We start from the raw sequence: 19,639 nt of genomic DNA, 5'->3' as shown, positions 1-19,639 counted from the left end.
GTTACATTTATAATTGCAATTTATTTTCTTCTTAGTTGCAAAGCCTGACAGCTGGGAAGGTAACTTCAGTTTATACTCATTTAAATGATCATTAGTCATGCCTTTGCGCAATCATGATAATTTTGCCATTTCTTAAAAAACGTCACCTAAAAAAGCTGTCACAGTTCCAAGGTAATTTTCCTTTAGGCGTCATGCACATTGGGGTTTTTTTTTAAGCTCCTAGAAGCTAGTATGAGCATTTTTCTGCTAGAAGCTAATCATTTTTATCCTATGTGTCCATGCACACTATTTTATGCTAGAAGCATTTTTCAAGTCTCAGCGTCTAGGAGCAGAAAAAAGAAATGTTATTTGTAGAGTTTTTGGGAGCATTGTCTGGGCAAGAAAAACTCTAAATGTTCCTAAACGCTTTTAAATGCTACTAAAAGGCTCCTGACAGCTTTTTTTTTTTCTTCGAGTTTTTTTTTCTAATCTTCATGTACTGAAAAAACGCTAATAAAATGCTAATGCTTCTAAAAGCTACTAAAATGCTACTACAAGTTGACACGAAACTGCTATATTCAGCATTTTTCATTGAGCGTTTTTTTTCAAGCATTTTTTGAGCTTATGAGCTTATAAAAAATGCTAGTGTGCATGGAGCCTTAAAGTGGTACTAAAGTCTTGGGGTTTTTTTCGTTAAAAATAACAAACATGTTATACTTACCTGCTCTGTGTAATGGTTTCTCTCGTCTCTGGTCTCTCGTGCAACAGCGCTGGATCTAGATAGACCTCAGCTAAGTATTAGAGGGGCTGAGGGGGGCTGCTGCACACAGAAGGCATTTTATCTTAACGCATAGAAAGATCCCTTTTCACTCCAACCCCTGTGCCCAAAGGCATGGGGGTGGAGACAGGTCTTTTACAGTTACATCCTGGCAAAACCCAGTGAGAGAAGAAACAGAACAGGAAGTGTCACAAATATTTAAAGTGAATGTAAACCCATCAGACCAACTTTCTGAATGTAAACACATGATAACGGGCTATGAATAGCATTGCATAGATATTAGTACTTTACTCTGCCCCTGACAACTTCTCACGTACCTGACTGATGAGCCCGATAGTGCAGAGGAAGGCCTCCCTTACGTATCTGAATCGCGGCCCCTGGTAGAGCAGACAGGTAGCACGGGAGAGCAGAATGGTATGAGGGTCTGGTGGGTCAGCTGTTGGACGGGTAGCTCCAAGGTCCCAGATACTTTAAAGGAGACAACCAGCAGGTAGGAGGATCCGAACAGCAGGCAGGCTGAAGGCTGGAATGCCCGAGTCCACACTCACGCTGGGGGCTCGCAGGCAAACGGATCAGTTCACAGGCCGGGTCATCAACAGGCGGGCTGCGTGGAATCCAAAAAAGGAGCAGGCAGGTTCAAGGTCAGAAGGGAGCCAAGGTCAGGTGCAGGCAGAAAGCAGGGGGAGACAAAAAGTCAAGCCGGGTCGTACAGGAGATCAATCACAGAAGCAGGTAAACAGGAGCAGGGGTCACAGGAAGCTGCAGATCAGACAGCAAAGACACAGTGCTGCTGAGGTGTTTAAATAAGGCAGCCTGTTGCCAATCACTCAATTAGTCTGCACTAAGTTAACCCTTAGGTGGCAGACCCATGACAGCTCCAATATCTTTTTCAAAGTCTAATTACAGTAATCACATTCATTTATCATGAAGCTTGTGATGTGTCCTGCAAACCTCACAGCAGGACGTTTGCTTCCTTATTTCTGTGGCTGCAAGGAGTTGATTAGTGTTCTTACGGTCACATGTTTGTTACTAAAAACCATGCTGGAGCTGCTCTGCAGGCAGAGGACCACTGTGACTCAACGCTGGAGCAACACCATAGGCAGGGAACCACTGTCATAATGCAGGAGCCACACCATTGACAGTGGACTACTGTTACTCACAGGGCAGGAGCCACCCCATATGCAGGGGACCACTGTCATTCACAATGCTAGAGCAACACTATTGACAGGGGACAACTTTCACTCACGATGCTGGAGCCACACCATTGACAGGGGACCTCTGTCACTTGCAATGCAGGAGCCACACCATAGGTAGGGGACCACTTTCACTCACAATGCAGGAGCCACCCCATATGCAGGGGACCACTGTCACTGTATTACAACGCAGGAGCCACATCATAGGCAGGGAGCCAATGTCATAATACTGGAGCTTTTTTTTTTTTCTGAGCCCTCATGTGGTGCACAAAAAACAAATCAACAAAGTGAACCAAAAAAGCACCCTTTGTCACTTACAATGTTAGAGGCACTTCATAAGCAAAGTTCTCAGAAGGGGACTGCCACTAATCACAGTCCTGAAGCTGTCCCTCAGGCAAAGGGAAATTGGTCCCTTCATTGAGGGAAGAACTGGGGAAGGTGAAGTAAGAGTGGCAATGCAGAAAGTGGAATAAGGAAAACCATCAACACACAAGAGCTAATATATTAAGAACCAGTGACCCCAAAAAAACCTACACGTTAACAATTCTTCAACATGCACCCCAGGCCCTATGCCTGCAAATCAGCCACGTCAATAAACATTCAAAACACAGAGAGAAAACCTGCTCAAATAGCAGGTAGTCAAGAGCATACTCCATACTTAGATATCACTCCTGCTAATGTACAAATAATAATAAAATAAATGCTGTTAAGTGTTAATCCCTTGTAAACATGAAAATATATACAAATAGCGCTAGCATCAAATAAACATATGAAATTTACAAAAAAAAGTCTAAACAAACTGATGTATTCAATATTTTGTGATGTGACACACACTCCTTTTTTGTGTCCCTCCTTACCAGAATCAATGGACCCTCAGCTTTTCAGTTTGGGAGTCAGACAGGCTTGGTTAAAAATAGGACTGATGGTCACAAGGAACGGATCAGGGACTCCCCAGTAGCCTCTTAGATGTTCCAAATAATCCTCAAGTGCAGAACAAAGAGAAGGAGCCAATAGTGAAGTACTGTAGGGTTGCAGTTTATTTGCACAATAAAAAACATACTTACAAGACAGTAGTAATAAAACAGCATGTATATTGCAAGGTGCTTCCGCGAATGCCGTAGCCACCATGCGTTACACGGCAACTGGAAGTGGCGTTGTTACAACTCAATACTGGAAATTACGTCAACGCATTTCACCCTCCCACAGGGCACCCTCCCACAGGGCACATAAGATACCATTATTGATAATACTGATAAAACTACTTATTCAAAATTGCCTCAACGATGTCACTTACAGCTGCATATACATAATGTTAAAAGACTTTTTTAGCAAAATAGAAAATAAAATACACTAAAAACAACCGATGTCAAATAACATTAGCTAGCTGTATATCAGATCATAACAAAATAATAAAACATATATGGAGTTTTATTACTACTGTCTTGAAGGTATGTTTTTTTTTTTTTGCGCAATTAAACTGCAACCCTACGGTACTTCACTATTGGCTCCTTCTCTTTGTTCTGCACTTGATGATTATTTGGAACATATTGTCTTAAACATAGAAACATAGAAACATAGAATGTGTCGGCAGATAAGAACCATTTGGCCCATCTAGTCTGCCCAATATATCTGAATCCTATGAATAGTCCCTGGCCCTATCTTATATGAAGGATAGCCTTATGCCTATCCCATGCATGCTTAAACTCCTTCACTGTATTTGCAGCTACCACTTCTGCAGGAAGGTTATTCCATGCATCCACTACTCTCTCAGTAAAGTAATACTTCCTCATATTACTTTTAAACCTTTGCCCCTCTAGTTTAAAATGGTGTCCTCTTGTGGTAGTTTTTCTTCTTTTAAATATGCTCTCCTCCTTTACCGAGTTGATTCCCTTTATGTATTTAAAAGTTTCTATCATATCCCCTCTGTCTCTTCTTTCTTCCAAGCTATACATGTTAAGGTCCTTTAACCTTTCCTGGTAAGTTTTTTCCTGCAATCCATGTACTAGTTTAGTAGCTCTTCTCTGAACTCTCTCTAGAGTATCTATATCCTTCTGGAGATATGGCCTCCAGTACTGCGCACAATACTCCAAGTGAGGTCTCACCAGTGTTCTGTACAGCGGCATAAGCACTTCTCTCTTTCTACTGCTTATACCTCTCCCTATACATCCAAGCATTCTGCTGGCATTTCGTGCTGCTCTATTACATTGTCTTCCCTCACATTGTAAAGCGCTGCGCAAACTGTTGGCGCTATATACTGTAAATCCTGTATAAAAATAATAATAACATCTAAGAGGCTATTGGGGAGTCCCTGATCTGTTCCTTGTGACCCATCAGTCTTATTTTTAACCAAGCCTGTCGAACTCCCAGACTGAAAAGCTAGGGGTCCATTGTAGGGATAGACCAATATGTTTTTTTCAGGGCCGATACCGATACCAATATTTTGCTCACGGAAGTATCGGTATTGGCCGATATTTTGTACATTTAAAGTTTTGAAAAATAAAGACAATTTTTGACACAAATCTGGTACTGAACATGTTAATGTTTGTTTATTAACATTTTTACCATGAAAGGCTCGTTCACACCTTACCTGCATGAAAACTGATTGGAAAACCGCTTTCACTTGCAGGTACATCAGTTTCACAATGTGAACGGATGAGTCCTAGAAGAGTAGACAACTGTTGACAACTGTGAAAAATAAAGTGCTGGGAAAATAATAACTTAAGGCTTCCCAAAACAACATTTACATAAACTGTTGCAGTAGTGCACTCACTGTCTGCAATGATTAAATCTAGTAGCTGCAGTGCAAAAGACAGTGGACTGGACAATAGTACTTCTCACTTTCAATACTCCCAGTTAAGTAGAACAATATTATAGTGCAGAAAGCATAATATTTCAGCATATTCACCAGTTAAACGGCTTCTGTTTTTTTCATAAATTGCTGCTACTTCACTAAAAACACGCTCACTTGGTACCGAGGAAGGAGGAGCAGAAAGGTATCTTCTAGCTCTAGCATAAGAAGCAAGTCTTTTGTAGCGTGCCTCATTTTCTTTCCACCACTGAAGAGGATCACCACTTCTTCTGTCAATTACTGGTTCTTTTAAAAAGAGACGAAGTTCATCATCCAGGGTCATTATTTCAGATCCAAAAGAATCCTCTGCATGAGGCCCCAATAAAACACTGAACATGGCATCTATTCGAGCACGATGAAGATTATTTTCTGTCCATTGTGTTTTTGACATTTTTCTCTTATTGCAGCATCCTGCTCTTCCAGATTAGAAACCTGCTCTTCCTGGCTTGTCTTTTCGGCAGGAACCTCCTGCACCTCCTGTTGAATATCTTCTGTCAGCCATTGTTTTTCCTTGGCCAATACTTCATCAGAAGAGAAAGTATGATTCTTGTATCCAGGATCCAAAAGACATGCAAGCACAACATTTTAATTCTCTTCGTGCTTCTCAAAACGTTTGGCGAGGCTGTCCCTCATGGCCTGCCTACATATTTTAGTGCCACGTGTGTTGGGTCCTTCATTCTCTTGAAGAAGCATCTGTCGTAATGACTCACCTTTAGTGTCACTTCCTCTATGGGGAGGAGGGTGTCAATGACATTGGCTACAATGTCCCACTGATCAGCAGTAGGACAGCAATATCCTCCATATTCACCTGAATAGATGGTAAGAGCTCCCTTCAGCTCCAGCATGTGAAGTGTTGAGTTCCATCGTGTTGGAACGGCGTTAATCAAGTTGTTTTTGGGTAGGCCAAGGTCTTCCTGAATGTACCTCAGTCGCTGCTTGGCAAGGATTGAATGGTGGAAATGGCCTGCACACATCTTCAGCATGCCAATTATATCAAGCAAAGCTCTCTGGTTTGACAGACCATCATTTACCACAAGTTGGAGGGTGTGTGCCATGCAACTGAGGTCTGACACTTCAGCAAGCCTCATTCCTTTCATCATGTTCGCTCTGCTGTCTCGAAGCACAAGCATCACTCGGTCTTTGGTGATTTCCCAGTCTTCAAGCATGCCTAGAAACCTTTCTCTAATGTACTCCCCAGTGTGGGATCCTTGCATCATTTTTGTGCACAACACCAAATACCTTCTTATCCATCCGCTGTCAATGAAGTGGCATGTCAGACTCATTAGTGACTCTGTTTGTCCTGACCAGCAGTCAGTCATGAATAAGAGTGAGTTGCCAGCATTCTCTGGTTTAGCATAGCCTTTACTTTCTCAACGACCTTTTGGTGAATCTTTCCCAGCATTTCGGTTCGATAATACATGTCACTCTTCAGTGTGTACCTTGGCTCAACTATGGACAGCAACCGCTTAAATCCAGAGTCAGACACCATTGTAAATGGCTGGTTATCAGTGACCATCATCTCTGTGATTACTCTGTCCAGCAGTTGGGATATTCCATCCGAATTTAGCCACCTGTTTTTTTTTTTCCGGAAACATATCTGTTATTGTTGCCTGCTTACATTGTTTGTGCGTTTGTTGCACACTGCTGCTTTTCCTGGAGATGGAGACGAGAAATAGTCACAGATCAGACTTTTACTTTTTCTATCGGTATCCATCTCCATTGTGATTTGAAAAACACTACAAAAATGTAATATAGGGTTAAAAAAAAACTATCTGGCTGGCACACTGTGGTGATGAGTCATTGGCACCCTGTGGTGGGTGGCTGACTGGCTGGCTGGCACCCTGTGGTGGGTGTCTGGAGGGGGTTGACACCCTGTTTTGGCACAGGGGCTGTGGATGGTTTGCTGGTACAGGGCCTGTGGGTGGCTGGCTGACTGTTACATTGCCTGTGGCTGGCTGTCTGGCACCCTGTGGTGGGTGGGTGGCTGGCTGTCTGGCACCCTGTGGTGGGTGGCTGGCTGGCTGGAACCCTGTGGTGGGTGGCTGGCTTGCTGGCACCCTGGGGTGGGTGGCTGGCTGGCTGGTACCCTGTGGTGGGTGGCTGGCACCCAGTGGTGGGTGGCTGGCTGTCTGGCACCCTGTGGTGGGTGGTTGGTTGGCACCCTGTGGTGGGTGGCTGACTGGCACCCTGTGGTGGGTGGCTGGATGTCTAGCACCCTGTGGTGGGTGGCTGGCTTGCTGGCACCCTGTGGTGGGTGGCTGGATGGCTGGCACCCTGTGGTGGGTGGCTGGCTGGCACCCTGTGGTGGGTGGGTGGTTGGTTGGCTGGCTGTCTGTCTGGCACCCTGTGGTGGGTGGCTGGCTTTCTGGCACCCTGTGGTGGGTGGCTGGCTGGCTGGCACCCTGTGGTGGGTGGATGGCTGGCTGGCACCCTGTGGTTGGTGGCTGGCTGGCTGGAACCCTGTGGTGGGTGGCTGGCTTGCTGGCACATTGTGGTGGGTGGCTGACTGGCTGGCACCCTGCGGTGGGTGGGTGGCTGGCTGTCTGGCACCCTGCGGTGGGTGGGTGGCTGTCTGGCACCCTGCGGTGGGTGGGTGGGTGGCTGGCACAGGGGCTGTGGGTGGCTGGCTGGTACAGGGCCTGTGGGTGGCTGGCTAGCTGGCTGGTACAGTACCTGACCTGTGGCTGGCTGGTACAGGGCCTGTGGGTGTGTGTGGCTGGCTGGCACCGGGCTGCTGTGGGTGGGTGACTCACTGTATGGCTGTGATACACTCCCGATGGTTAGGCCCAGTACGCAGAGGCGTGTGGCGCAACATACGCATTGACGTCACAACAATATTGGTAATATCGATATATCGGGAAAAGTGCATATTAGCCGATAATCGGTCAATACCTAGTCCATTGATTCTGGTAAGGAGGGACACAAAAAAGGGGTGTCCCTCCCTACCTCCTCTTTTAGAAAGATTGGAGCACAAGAGTAATTTATATTGATTACATCAGTTTATTTGGACCTTTGTTTTTATATTTTATATGTTTATTTGATGCTAACGCTGTTTTTATACATTTTTAATGTACAGATAAGTTGACTGCTGCACAGTGCTTTTACAGAGTTACAAAAATACAGTGCAAGCATGTAGTCAGGAAATTGCCGCAAAAATGCTGCAGGAGATCAGCGCTGCTAATACGTAAAACAAAAAAAGGCAGCAAAAAAGGTGAAACAGTGTTTTAAAAAAATTGGAGAATTATAAAAAAAAAAATAGCATACATAATCCTTTAGTAAACTGTAATTTAGCTAGGGTTCACATCTCCTTTAATAAACTACTCTATGCAAATAAGAATCTAAGTATCAATAGTTGTCTATGCCTCTCCCATACTGGCAGCTCTAAAGAAGAAAAAATATGGTAGTTGTATAACAAGTTGGAAGAATCACAAAAAGGGTTGTATAACTGCCTCGGAGCAAAGCACAAGATGTACCGTTTCAAATTTCAGTTCATCATGAACAATACACTGCAGATGTCTAGTGAGAATATTCTTGAAATCATGAAAGGCCCATTTTGTATTAAAACCCTGTGTAATATTTCAAAGCTAAATGGCAAATAAAATAATACAGTTTATTAATTTATGTAAGTAATAATAAAATAATCAACTGTTTCAAAGGCAATTAGTGCAAGTTTCTCAATCTGTCTTGATATCAGCCTAATGTCCATTTATCAAGTCAAATCAGAGAGCACAACTCTGGCTCCATTAAAGATCAAATTGGTCCCAAAGCGCTGTTACACTACTCATATTTGGTAAACTGGTATTCATGTAAAAATTGTAAATGAAAGGAAAAACAAAGACCTCTGTGCCACCGCTGGGGGAGTGGTCCCAAATTTCCGCTACTTGCTGCACATTGGCTTTTTTTGTGTTGGTGGTACTACTAGGCAACATGACTGCTTCCCTTTGGCCACCTGTAGGGATTACCATCCACAACACGGGTATAGTTTTGATCATATTGTGAGTTTATTACTTTTGTATGCTTTTGATGTTGTGTGTTTCTCCTAAAGTTTTCTGTTCCAATTCTGTTCCATACCATGCAGTGGCGTAGCGTGGGGGGTGCAGGGGGGGCGGGCCGCACCGGGCGCAAGATCTGGGGGGGGGGCGCATCCGCAGTGTCACTCTTGTCTGTCTGACTCTGACATACACAGTTCACACACTGTCTGCAGCTGCCTCCATCTTTAGGCTGGGAAATGTCCAGCGCAGCCGCCCTATGGCTGAAAATGGCGGGTCGGGCGGGGCTGGACTGTGCCTCACCTGTCCATTGGTGTAGGGTGGGGTGGCGTTGCAAGCCAAGCCCCGCCTATGCCGCCTCTCTTCACTGCTCAGTCAGTTTAGCAGCGAGTGAGTCAGCAGCCTGGCGTTGTCACAGAGTGGGGTTTTTGTTTTCTAATCACCTGATTAGAGCCAGAGGCTCTAATAGGCTTCAAAAAAGGGTGGACCCGGGGCGCAGAGCAGTGCGCTCCGAGCCCACCCATTGTGTGACAATAGCGAATGAAAATTCGCTATTGTCACACGGATCCTCCTCCTGGCCAATCAGGAAGCAGGTCCGAGACCTGCTTCCTGATTGGCCGAAAGGCGATCGCATGCCATTGGCCGAGGAGTAGGCGGGAGGACTCGGAGACGCGGGGAACTGAGGAAAAGCTGTCGCTGCAGGTAAGTCTCTCTGCATTGAAGGGGGCATGCTGGTCTGTCTGCATTAAAAGGGGGCACGATGATCTCTCTGCATTGAAGGGGGGCACGCTGGTAATTCTGCATTGAAAGGGGGCACACTGGTCTCTCTGCATTGAAAGGGGGCACACTGGTCATTCTGCATTGAAAGGGGGCACGCTGGTCATTCTGCATTGAAAGGGGGCACGCTGGTCTCTCTGCATTGAAAGCGGGCACGTTGGTCTCTCTGCATTGAAAGGGGGCACACTGGTCATTCTGCATTGAAAGGGGGCACACTGGTCACTCTGCATTGAAAGGGGGCACGCTAGTCTCTCTGCATTGAATGGGGGCACGCTTGTCATTCTGCATTGAAAGGGGGCACGCTGGTCTCTCTGCATTGAAAGGGGGCATGCTGGTCATTCTGCATTGAAAGGGGGCACGCTGGTCATTCTGCATTGAAAGGGGGCACGCTGGTCATTCTGCATTGAAAGGGGGCACACTGGTCTCTCTGCATTGAAAGGGGGCACGCTGGTCATTCAAACTTGTATTTAGATGCATTTTACTTTAATTACATCAGTATTTTCATAACAAACAATATATGTGCTTAGGGGGTAAGGGTTTATATAACTAATCTAGTGGAAGAGACTCGAGTGCTAAAATCCCGCAGGTTAGGGGGCGCAAATTACTTGCCTTGCCCCGGGTGCTGACAACCCACGCTACGCCACTGATACCATGTACTCACAAGGAACAAGGTAACAGAGGAAAAGATGGGCTGGATGACCTTTTCAGTCACCTGCTGCTTCTTGATTGTTTGGTCACTGGCTAGGGTCAAGAATATATTTAACATGGATTGCTTAGATGCAATAGAGAGATGTGACATTACCAATCAGGCTGAACTATTCAGCAGTGCTTTTTAAATCTCAGGAGTGGCTGGTCAAATGAACACATCCTTCAGAGGGTAAGAACTTCCTTTATACACAATTCAATTGTATTTTAGCTGTTTGCCTAGATTTTATTATTAATGGGGAATTCAGAATTCATTTTTTTTTTTTTTAAATCGTGGGCAACTGTGAAAATTGTCTAAGAGAGGATTTCCTCAGTTTAGACTTCCTGTCTGTGTGACAAGAAGTGAAGGAAAATATCCCCAACTGGATACAAACAAAAAAAAAAAAAAACCACCAGCCCTTCACTAGCTCTGTAGCTGACCTAAAAGTGGAACTTCACTCTCTTAATTAACATTGAATATTCTGAATCCTTATGCTTTTAGCATTACTAAATAGATATGAAAATATATTGTATATACTTGTTTTAAACATTTTTTTTAACATTTCTTTAGTTACTTCCTAGTTTCTTGACCATGTAACCAGGGATGGAGGCACCTTGCCTACAGGCTGCTGCCTCATTTAAAGTCCCACCGTGCGATTTTCGTGCATTTTTGGTGGATGCAGTCTGATTTGACCTCAGTTTTTTCATTTACAAGGAAGGAGACCAATAGCATGACCTGCTTGTCTCATGTAAAGTACCAAATATTTTATGAAATTAGGGATGGAGGCACTGTGCTTTACAGGCCAATGCCTCATATGAAGTCCCTATCTGTGTTCTATACTGCAGGCACCAAGGGGATGGAGGTTTATGCTTCTCAGCTGGTCCTTTTCAGTTTGTACCATGACCATCACTACAACATCGCTATTAGAGTTTTGATATAATAGACCAGTCATGGATGGGGGTGGGTTGGGGGAGGTTTGGGCTGCCTCCCTCCCACCTGTCTCCCATCCATCCATTAGCAGCCATGTGCTTCCATTGTGGAGACACTCAATTTAGAAAGTGTTAGAAGTGCAGGTAACACAGGGTGCCGTGTAGTGGCCCTGCAGCTTACACATGTGTTTGCAAATGCGTGTCAACTAAACCCCTGTTCTTTATTTATATGATGAGACAGGTCTATTTGGTTGGTGGCAGACTGGAGGGTAAGTACATCAGACTGGGGGCTGGCTGGCTTCCATGCACCTCTTTTAACCACTTGCCGACTCACAGGCAGTCAGCCCCTCACAGGCAAAGTGACGTAGATTTACGTCGCTAGCCTGTGAGGGTCTAGGGAGCGAGCGCGCGCCCCCGGAGGCGCGCTCCCGCGTGGTCACGGACCCCCCCCGCACTCTGCGATCGCCGCTGCAGAGGGAGAAAGTCAGGCGGCTGATGTAAACAAGCCGCCTGTCATTCTCCCCTGTGTAGAAACAATGATCATTGTTCCTACAGCCACAGCCAATCACAGTTAGAATCACGCCCCTAGGGACACACACAGCCCCTCCCTCTCAAAAAAAGTTAACCCCTTCACTGCCAGTGTAATTTTACAGTAACAGTGCATATGTATAGCACTGATTACTGTAGAAATGTCACTGGTAACCTCAAAAGTGTCAAAAATGTCAGTCAAGGGTCCAATCTGTCCGCCCCAATGTCGCAGTCCCGCAAAAAAAATCGCAGATCGCCGCCATTACGCGTTAAAAAAAAAAAACAACAAAAATGACAGAAATCTTTTCCTTTGTTAGTAAACGCGATAACTTTTGCGCAAACCAATCAAAATACGCTTTTTGCGATTTTTTTTACCAAACATATGTAGCATAAAACAAATTGGCCGAAAATGTTAAAAAATTTTGATTTTTACATTTTTTTGGGGAATTTCATATAAAGAAATGTGAAAAATATTGCTATTTTTGCAAAATTGACGCATTTTTTTGTTTATAGCGCATGATCAAAAAATCGCACAGGTGATCAAATACCACCAAAAGAAAGCTCTGTTTGTGGGAAAAAAAGGACGTCAAATTCGTTTAGGTACAGCTTCGCACGACCGCGCAATTGTCCGTTAAAGTCACGCAGTGCCGAATCGCAAAATACCCCCTGGTCAGGAAGGGGGTAAAATCTTCCGGGGCTTAAGTGGTTAATCCTTTAAACTTTCGTTACTTCTTCCTAGTTTCTTTGCCTAGGCAAATGATGTCATACATCAAAGGAGTCTTCGGATGTGGGGGGGTTACTCAGCTAAGGGCAAATAGATTCCAGGAAGAATTTGCTACATGAAACACCTGCCCTTACTCAAGATGGCCACAGCCAGACATGCTAGGGGGGTGTTTTTCTGAGTGATTTCTTAGAAAACTAAAGCATAGCGACATGGATGGATGGGGTAGTTGCTTGGAATATCAAAATTGAATAAAATAGCGCTTTTGGTTTGTGATGCTCAAATACAGTGTATTTCCGCTTTAAAGAGCAGTTGTAATAGGAAAATGTCATGTTTAGGCCATATGCTAACAGCCCTACAGTATTTATTGCAAGGTACAATGATATTATATAATACAGAAACTTCTGGCAACAGATCAGATTCACAATAGGTGGGAGCAGTGAAAGTTGAATCCCCAATGACAATGAATAAACAAATACATTTATTTGGTACCCTATTAAAAGAGTACTTTTCCTTTGTTTTGTATATTTTTCTAGAATAAGAAACAACACTTTATATTCATCTACAACACAGTTGGGTTGGCCAGCTTCTTGGCTAATGGGTTTAATGGCCCAAGCTATTGAAAAGGATGGAGACCAACAGTTACTGCAAAAGAAGGTAATTATAATATATTGTAAAAATTCACAACCGTTGTGGAAGAAGGTTGCATACAGACAGAATTCTGTCTCTATTATTTACAGAGCTCACAATTGGTAGCGCAACTCTGTGGTGTAAAATCTGACAAGGGTCCCACTTATTCTACACAAAGCATTAATATTTTTATTATACAGTACTAATTAACGCCAACAGTTTGGCTCCGTTCACATCTAGGTGTTTTTGGGTGATTTTCTGTTCTCAGGCCCTGTTCAAACCTGAGTGTTTTTCAGCTCGTAAAACGCTCATATCTGAACTTCCAAAACTCCCAACAAGTAAAATCCTATTAATTTCAATGGTCCCTGTTCACATATGAGCATTTTGTCACCTGAATGAAAACGCCTGAAGCTCATAAAAGTACATGAGCTTCTTTTTTGGCAGATTACAAGCGTTTTTGTTAGATGTCAATGCCTGCCTACAAACATCTGCAAAAAACGCCTGAAAAACACCCCAAAAAAACGCCTGAAAAGTAAAACAATACGCTCAGGTGTGAATGGAGCCTCAGCCAAGACAAATCCCATTCATTTCATGGCCCCTGTTCACATCTGAGCGTTCTGTTGCCTTAAGCAAAACGGCCGTTGCTCAAAAAAGTACATGATCTTCTTTTTTGGCAGATTACAGGCATTTTTATTTTTTTTTCATTGGTCACTTGTCAACCTAAAAATGCCTGCACAAAAACGTCTGTAAAAATAGCAATGCCTAGATGTGAACATAGCCTTAGCGCAGTACAATTACAATACAGTTCAATACAGGAGGAATCTAGGCGCAGTGATTCGCAGTCAGGGGACGCAGGTGAGGCAGAGGCGATACCTCACATGTGTGGTTTGAATGCAGTTTTCATATGCTAAAACAAGTCCTTATGCTGGTTAAATTAGTAAAGTATGAGAACTAATGAGGGTGCTATATATAATCTATATAATCAGAGAATGGTTCAGGTTCTATTCTTTTATTATATAGATTATATATGGCACTTTCATTAGTTCTTATAGTTTACTAATTTAACCAACATAAGGACTTGTTTTAATAAAATCAGGACTGTTGCCAGCTATATAGAGCACAGTGTAATTATTTTTTTTTATTTCTGCATTCTGTAACAGCCCTGTACTTGACCAGTGAAATCTCAAAAAAATATCTTAAAGGGACAGCGTATGTAAATATTTTGTTAAATTAGTATAACCAGTAGAACTGCAATCGCCTACATACTGTAAGTAGAATCAAATACGTAACTTGTGAATATGTAATCTGTTCGTATCTGGCTCTGATACTAGTCAGTGCCTCATTAGCCATAGACCTCACCGCTAGTCCCTGTCTAGGAGACATACTTTTGATAGGACCATTCAAATTTTGGGCTGCCAATTTATACTCTGCTCAAAAATATTAAAGGAACATGTTGAAAACACATCAGATCTCAATGGGGAAAAGAAATAGTGTGCTGGATATCTATACTAATATAGATTCAGTAATGTGTTTGGAATTACGGATGCCACATCATTTGATAGAAATTAAAATTATTAACCACTTGCCGTCTGCTTACATGGACACTACTGCGGCAAAGTGGTCTGTTATCGTCTGGCGACGTAGACCTACGTCGCCAGACACTCCCCTGTATTCAGTCACAGCGGGAGTCGGGCCAGGGGAGGAGCAGCGGCGATCGCCGCTGCTCTTCCCCGATCGTCGGGGATCTAGTGTGGAGATCCGCCTGCTTGTGTAAACACAAGCGGGCGGATCTCCTAAGTGACAGGCAGGGTCAGATTGCAGGGTTGGATCTGTCCTTGTGTCACTCAGTCACCTCCCCCCCCCCACACGTCAGTAAGCACCAGGCATACATTAACCCCTCCCTCTCCAATAAAATTAACCCCTTCCCTGCCAGTGTCATTTTTACAGTAACAGTGCATATATATAGCACTGATTACTGCAGTAATGTCACTGGTACCCCCAAAAGTGTCAAAAATGTCAGTCAAGGGTCCGATCTGTCCGCTGCAAAAAAAAATCGCAGATCGCCGCCATTACTCGTTAAAAAAAACACCAAAAATGACAGAAATCTTTCCCTTAGTTAGTAAACGCAATAACTTTTGTGCAAACCAAATCAAAATACGTTTATTGTGATTTTTTTTACCAAACATAGGTAGCAGAAAACAAATTGGCCAAAAATTTGAAAAAATTTTGATTTTTACATTTTTTGGGGGGGGGAATTTCATATAAAAAAATGTGAAAAATATTGTTGTTTTTTCAAAATGTACGCTCTTTTTTTGTTTATAGCGCAAAAAGTAAAAATCTCACAGGTGATTAAATACCACCAAAAGAAAGCTCTGTTTGTGGGAAAAAAAGGACGTAAATTTCGTTTGGGTATGGCGTCGCACGATCGCGCAATTGTCAGTTAAAGTCGCACAGTGCCGAATCGCAAAAAGTGGCCCAGACGTAAGACAGCAAAATCCTCTAGTGGTAAAGTGGTTAACCTACAAAGCAGGGCTGGCCCAAGGCATTGTGCTGCCTGGGTCCAATAATGAAATGCTGCCCCTCCCCAAAAAAAAAATCACGCCCACTAAAAGGCCCCCACATCCATTATTTTATATAAATATAAAATTTAGAAAATATTATATATACTGTTATTTTCTTCCATAACTCACCAGGGGACCGGTCCACCAAACACCCACTGTCTGTCCTCCTGTAACTCCTGCGTCTGTCGTGCCCACCACCCTAGAAGATCCAGTCTGTCCTGCGGGAGATGGAGTGCACAGATGTCTGACGTCATTGCGCATACCATGATCATGTGAGGGACATTCCCTGGAGAAGATGCTCCGCCTCCTCATACTTATCTGTTTGCACTATGGTTGGCAGTATGAAATGGGGAAATGCCGCCTGTAACACGCGGCAAACTGATGACACACAAAACTGCTGGAAAAAAGTCTTGGGAGTCAATTTCCCGCCCCTCTCCAAGTTCTGCCTGGATCCAATGGTCCCAGAGGGACCCATGGTAAGGCCGGCCCTGCTACAGAGGGCTCAATTCAAAGACACCCCGAAAATCAAAGTGAAAAAATGATGCAGCAGGCCAGTCCATTTTGCTGAAATTTAATTTCAGAAATTCAAAATGGTACTCAGTAATTTGTATGGCCCCCATGTGATGCATGCCTGACAACGTCAGGGCATGCTCCTAATGAGACGACGGATGATGTCCAGGGGTATTTCCTCCCAGATCTGGACCAGGGCATCACTGAGCCTCTGAACAGACTGAGATGCAAGTTGGTAGCGTCTGATGGACCGAAACATAATGTCCCAGAGGCATTCTATTGGATTTAGGTCAGGCAAGCGTGGAGGCCCGATACCTAATGGCAGTCAGGGTGCCATTATCTAGCCTGTGGAGGTCTGTTCGTCCCTCCATAGATATGCCTCCCCAGACCATCACTGACCCACCACAAAACTGGTCATGCTGAACAATGTTACAGACAGCATAACGTTCTCCATGGCTTCTCCAGACCCTTTCACGTCTGTCACATGTGCTCAGGGTGAACCTGCTCTCATCAGTGAAAAGCACAGGGCGCCAGTGAGAGATCTGCCAATTCTGGTGTTCAATGGCAAATGCCAATCGAGCTCCATGGTGCCGGGCAGTGAGCACAAGGCCCAGTAGATAATGTCAGGCCCTCAGGCCACCCTCACAAAGTCTGTTTATGTTTGTTGGTTTAGAGACATTCAAACAAGTGGCCTGCTTGAGGTAATTTTGTAGGGCTCTGGCAATGCTCATCCTGTTCCTCCTTGCACAAAGGAGCAGAGACCGGTCCTGCTGATAGGTTAAGGACCTTCTACGGCCCTGTCTGTCTCTCCTAGAGTAACTGCCTGTCTCCTGGAATCTCCTCCATGCTCTTGAGACTGTGCTGGGTGACACAGCAAACCTTCTGGCAATGGAGCATATTGATGTGCCATCCTGGAGGAGTTGGACTGCCTGTCCAACCTCTATAGGGTCCAGGTATCGCCTCTTGCTACCAGTAGTGTAAGAAAAGATGAGTAGGGAAAAAAATGTCAGTTGTCTACACTTGTAAAACCATTCCTATTTTGAAGGTTGTCTCGTTGTTGCCCTTCTAGTGCACCTGTTTTTAATTTCATTAAGACCAAAGCAGCTGAAACTGATTAACAACCCCCTCTGATACTTAACTGACCAGATCAATATCCCAGGAATTTAATTGACTTGATGCTATACTATGGTTAAAAAAGTGTTCCTTTAATTTTTTTGAGCAGTCTATGAAATTAAGTAGATATGTTTTTTGGGGGGCTTAGACAAGTCTACCAGAGTTTCAGTTGAGGAAATCAGAAAAAAGGTCAAACAACATGCAGCTTTGTTTTGTAGATAATAAAAAGTCAATGGGAAGAATAGCAGTTATTCTGAAGCACAGGGCCGGATTAAGAGCATCATGGGCCTGGTGCTGAGGATTTTGGTGGGCCTTTTTATGGAAATAAATAAAATGAAAATGCAAACATTATTTTGTTAAAATAAAATAAATTAAATAAAGGGGGGTGAGAGAGAGAGGGAGATGGGGAGAGTGTGAGAGAGAGGAGTGTGAGAGAGAGAGGGGTGAGAGAAAGAAGAAGGGTGAGACAGAGAGGGGGGATGAGACAGAGAGAGAGAGAGAGAGAGAGAGGAGGGGGTGAGAAAGGGGAGTGAGAGAGAGGGTGATTTGGGTAGTTTTACTAGGGTAGTAATGTGATGCGCATAACGCACCATGGCAAACTATGGGTGGAGCCACATTGGGGGTAAGAGTGGTAGGAGCTGTACATGCAAGGCATAGGAATGTGCGCACTATGTCACATTCGCATTATTTGAATGGAGCCTTACACTTACCAACCATGTAACAGGGGTATTTAATCTGACAGACCCATCCCTGCTTCTCTGCTAAACTCTGCATATTCATCCACCTCCTCTCAGTACACCTGTGCATTCTAAATCCTCCTACTAACCTCTGCACCCCAAATCCCTTCAGCTCTGCTTAACTCCACATTCCTCTGCTCTTTTTTGCACCCCAGCCCCCCCTGCACATCCCCTCTTTGGTCATGTTTGCCAGTCCATTTGCTTACCTTTGCAGTACAGGCTTATGGCAGGCTCAGTGACCTTGACAGGCAAGGCTTGTTGTATATCCCAATGTCGGCAGAATTCAGCAAAGTTGGTGGTAGACCAGGGCTCAGGGAGTTGGACATACCTATGAATGCTCTGAACAATTTACACATCAATGCCTTCACAATTTACAAATCAATAAAGTGTACATTTCACACAGCTGGAATGGGCCTATATTAAGAAAGGGGCCTGGAGCTGCAGCTCCAATAGCCCCTATGTTAATCCGCCCTGCTGAAGCACCAAATTAATGTTCCGCATTCATCATATATAAGAAGGAAATGTAAGCTGCAGTGTTTCCATTCAATCTGAGAAGTCAAAATAACTTCTGTACATTTTTTATATATTTTTTTTAAAAATAGAGGTACTGAACTTTCAGTTTAAAGTATAACTAAAGGAAAAACTTTTTTTTTAGTTTTGGATAGAGGGTTGGTGAATTAGAACAGTGTTTCTCAACCTTTTTTTCAGTCAAGGCACCTTTTAAAATTCTGCACAATCTTAAGACACCCCATTCTAAAAGGTAAAAAACGAAAACTAATAGTTGTACAGAACACAGAACCCAAAATTAAAGTGCTTAATTCCGCTACCTTTACACATTGGTACCAACAAGTATTCTAGTGTTTCTCTTCTCCCTCACTCAGCTAATGTGACCCCAGTCCTGACACAGAGGGACAGGAGAGGGCCAAACAAGGATGCTGTGCCAGTGTCTGACATCCCACATATTAACCAATGACATCATTGGTTGTTAGAATGCCAGTGGCCACTGGCCCACACAGTGCACAAGGTTGTATTGCTGCACAATAAAAAACGTGACTTTGTGTAACAAAAGAGCAAACTTAATCCACTGGCTTGTTGACAATTTTTGAGCAATTTGTGGCAATTTTTAGGCATTTTGCTGAGGCAACCTTGAAGAACCCAGAAGGCACCCCAGGATTTGAACACCTGTCAGTTTTTATCATTGTCTGTGTCCCTGTTAAGGAGATTCACCCTCTGTATTTGTCCTGTTTATCATTATAAGCACTGCGCAAACTGTTGGCGCTATATAAATCCTGTATAATAAAAATAATAATAATTATCATTGAAAGTGAAAGTAAAAGAAAATCCCAAGTTTTGAGTTGTCCTCAGAAAAGTAAAATCTTCCAATAGTAGACATGTGCATGACCAAAAAATTTGTTTAGTTTTGTTTTATTTAGATTTGTTAATTTATTTATTTAATTACGTTAAATGTGGTTGATTCATTTAATGCATATTCGGGTTCGTATTCTGAATTTGTATTCGGAATTCGTTTTATGTCTTTTTCAAATTTTCTTCGAATTTACCAATTTTTTAGATTCAAAACGTTTAAATCGATAAAGTTTGAATCGGTTGAATCAAAAATTTTAGGATTTTCGAATGTGGCAAAGTAAATAAACAAAGGAAAA

The 19,639-nt window shown here is 43.5% G+C and overlaps 1 protein-coding gene across 1 annotated transcript in view; it reads left to right on the top strand.

The window, feature by feature from the left end:
* LOC309547840 (transmembrane protease serine 11D-like) overlaps window positions 1-19,639 on the top strand; it is a 90,726-nt gene that overhangs the window by 16,702 nt on the left and 54,385 nt on the right. Inside the window, exon 2 of the mRNA XM_082247845.1 lies at window positions 12,964-13,084. Within this exon, the coding sequence (XP_082103971.1) occupies window positions 13,025-13,084 (60 nt within the window). The 5' untranslated portion in view covers window positions 12,964-13,024. The remainder of the gene's footprint in view (window positions 1-12,963; window positions 13,085-19,639) is intronic.

Source organism: Pelophylax lessonae (genome assembly GCF_965119305.1).
Source record: "Pelophylax lessonae genome assembly, chromosome: 2".
Taxonomy (NCBI): Eukaryota; Metazoa; Chordata; class Amphibia; order Anura; family Ranidae; genus Pelophylax; species Pelophylax lessonae.
Note: the sequence above shows the minus strand (reverse complement) of the source record. Positions and strands in the feature narration are given on the sequence as shown.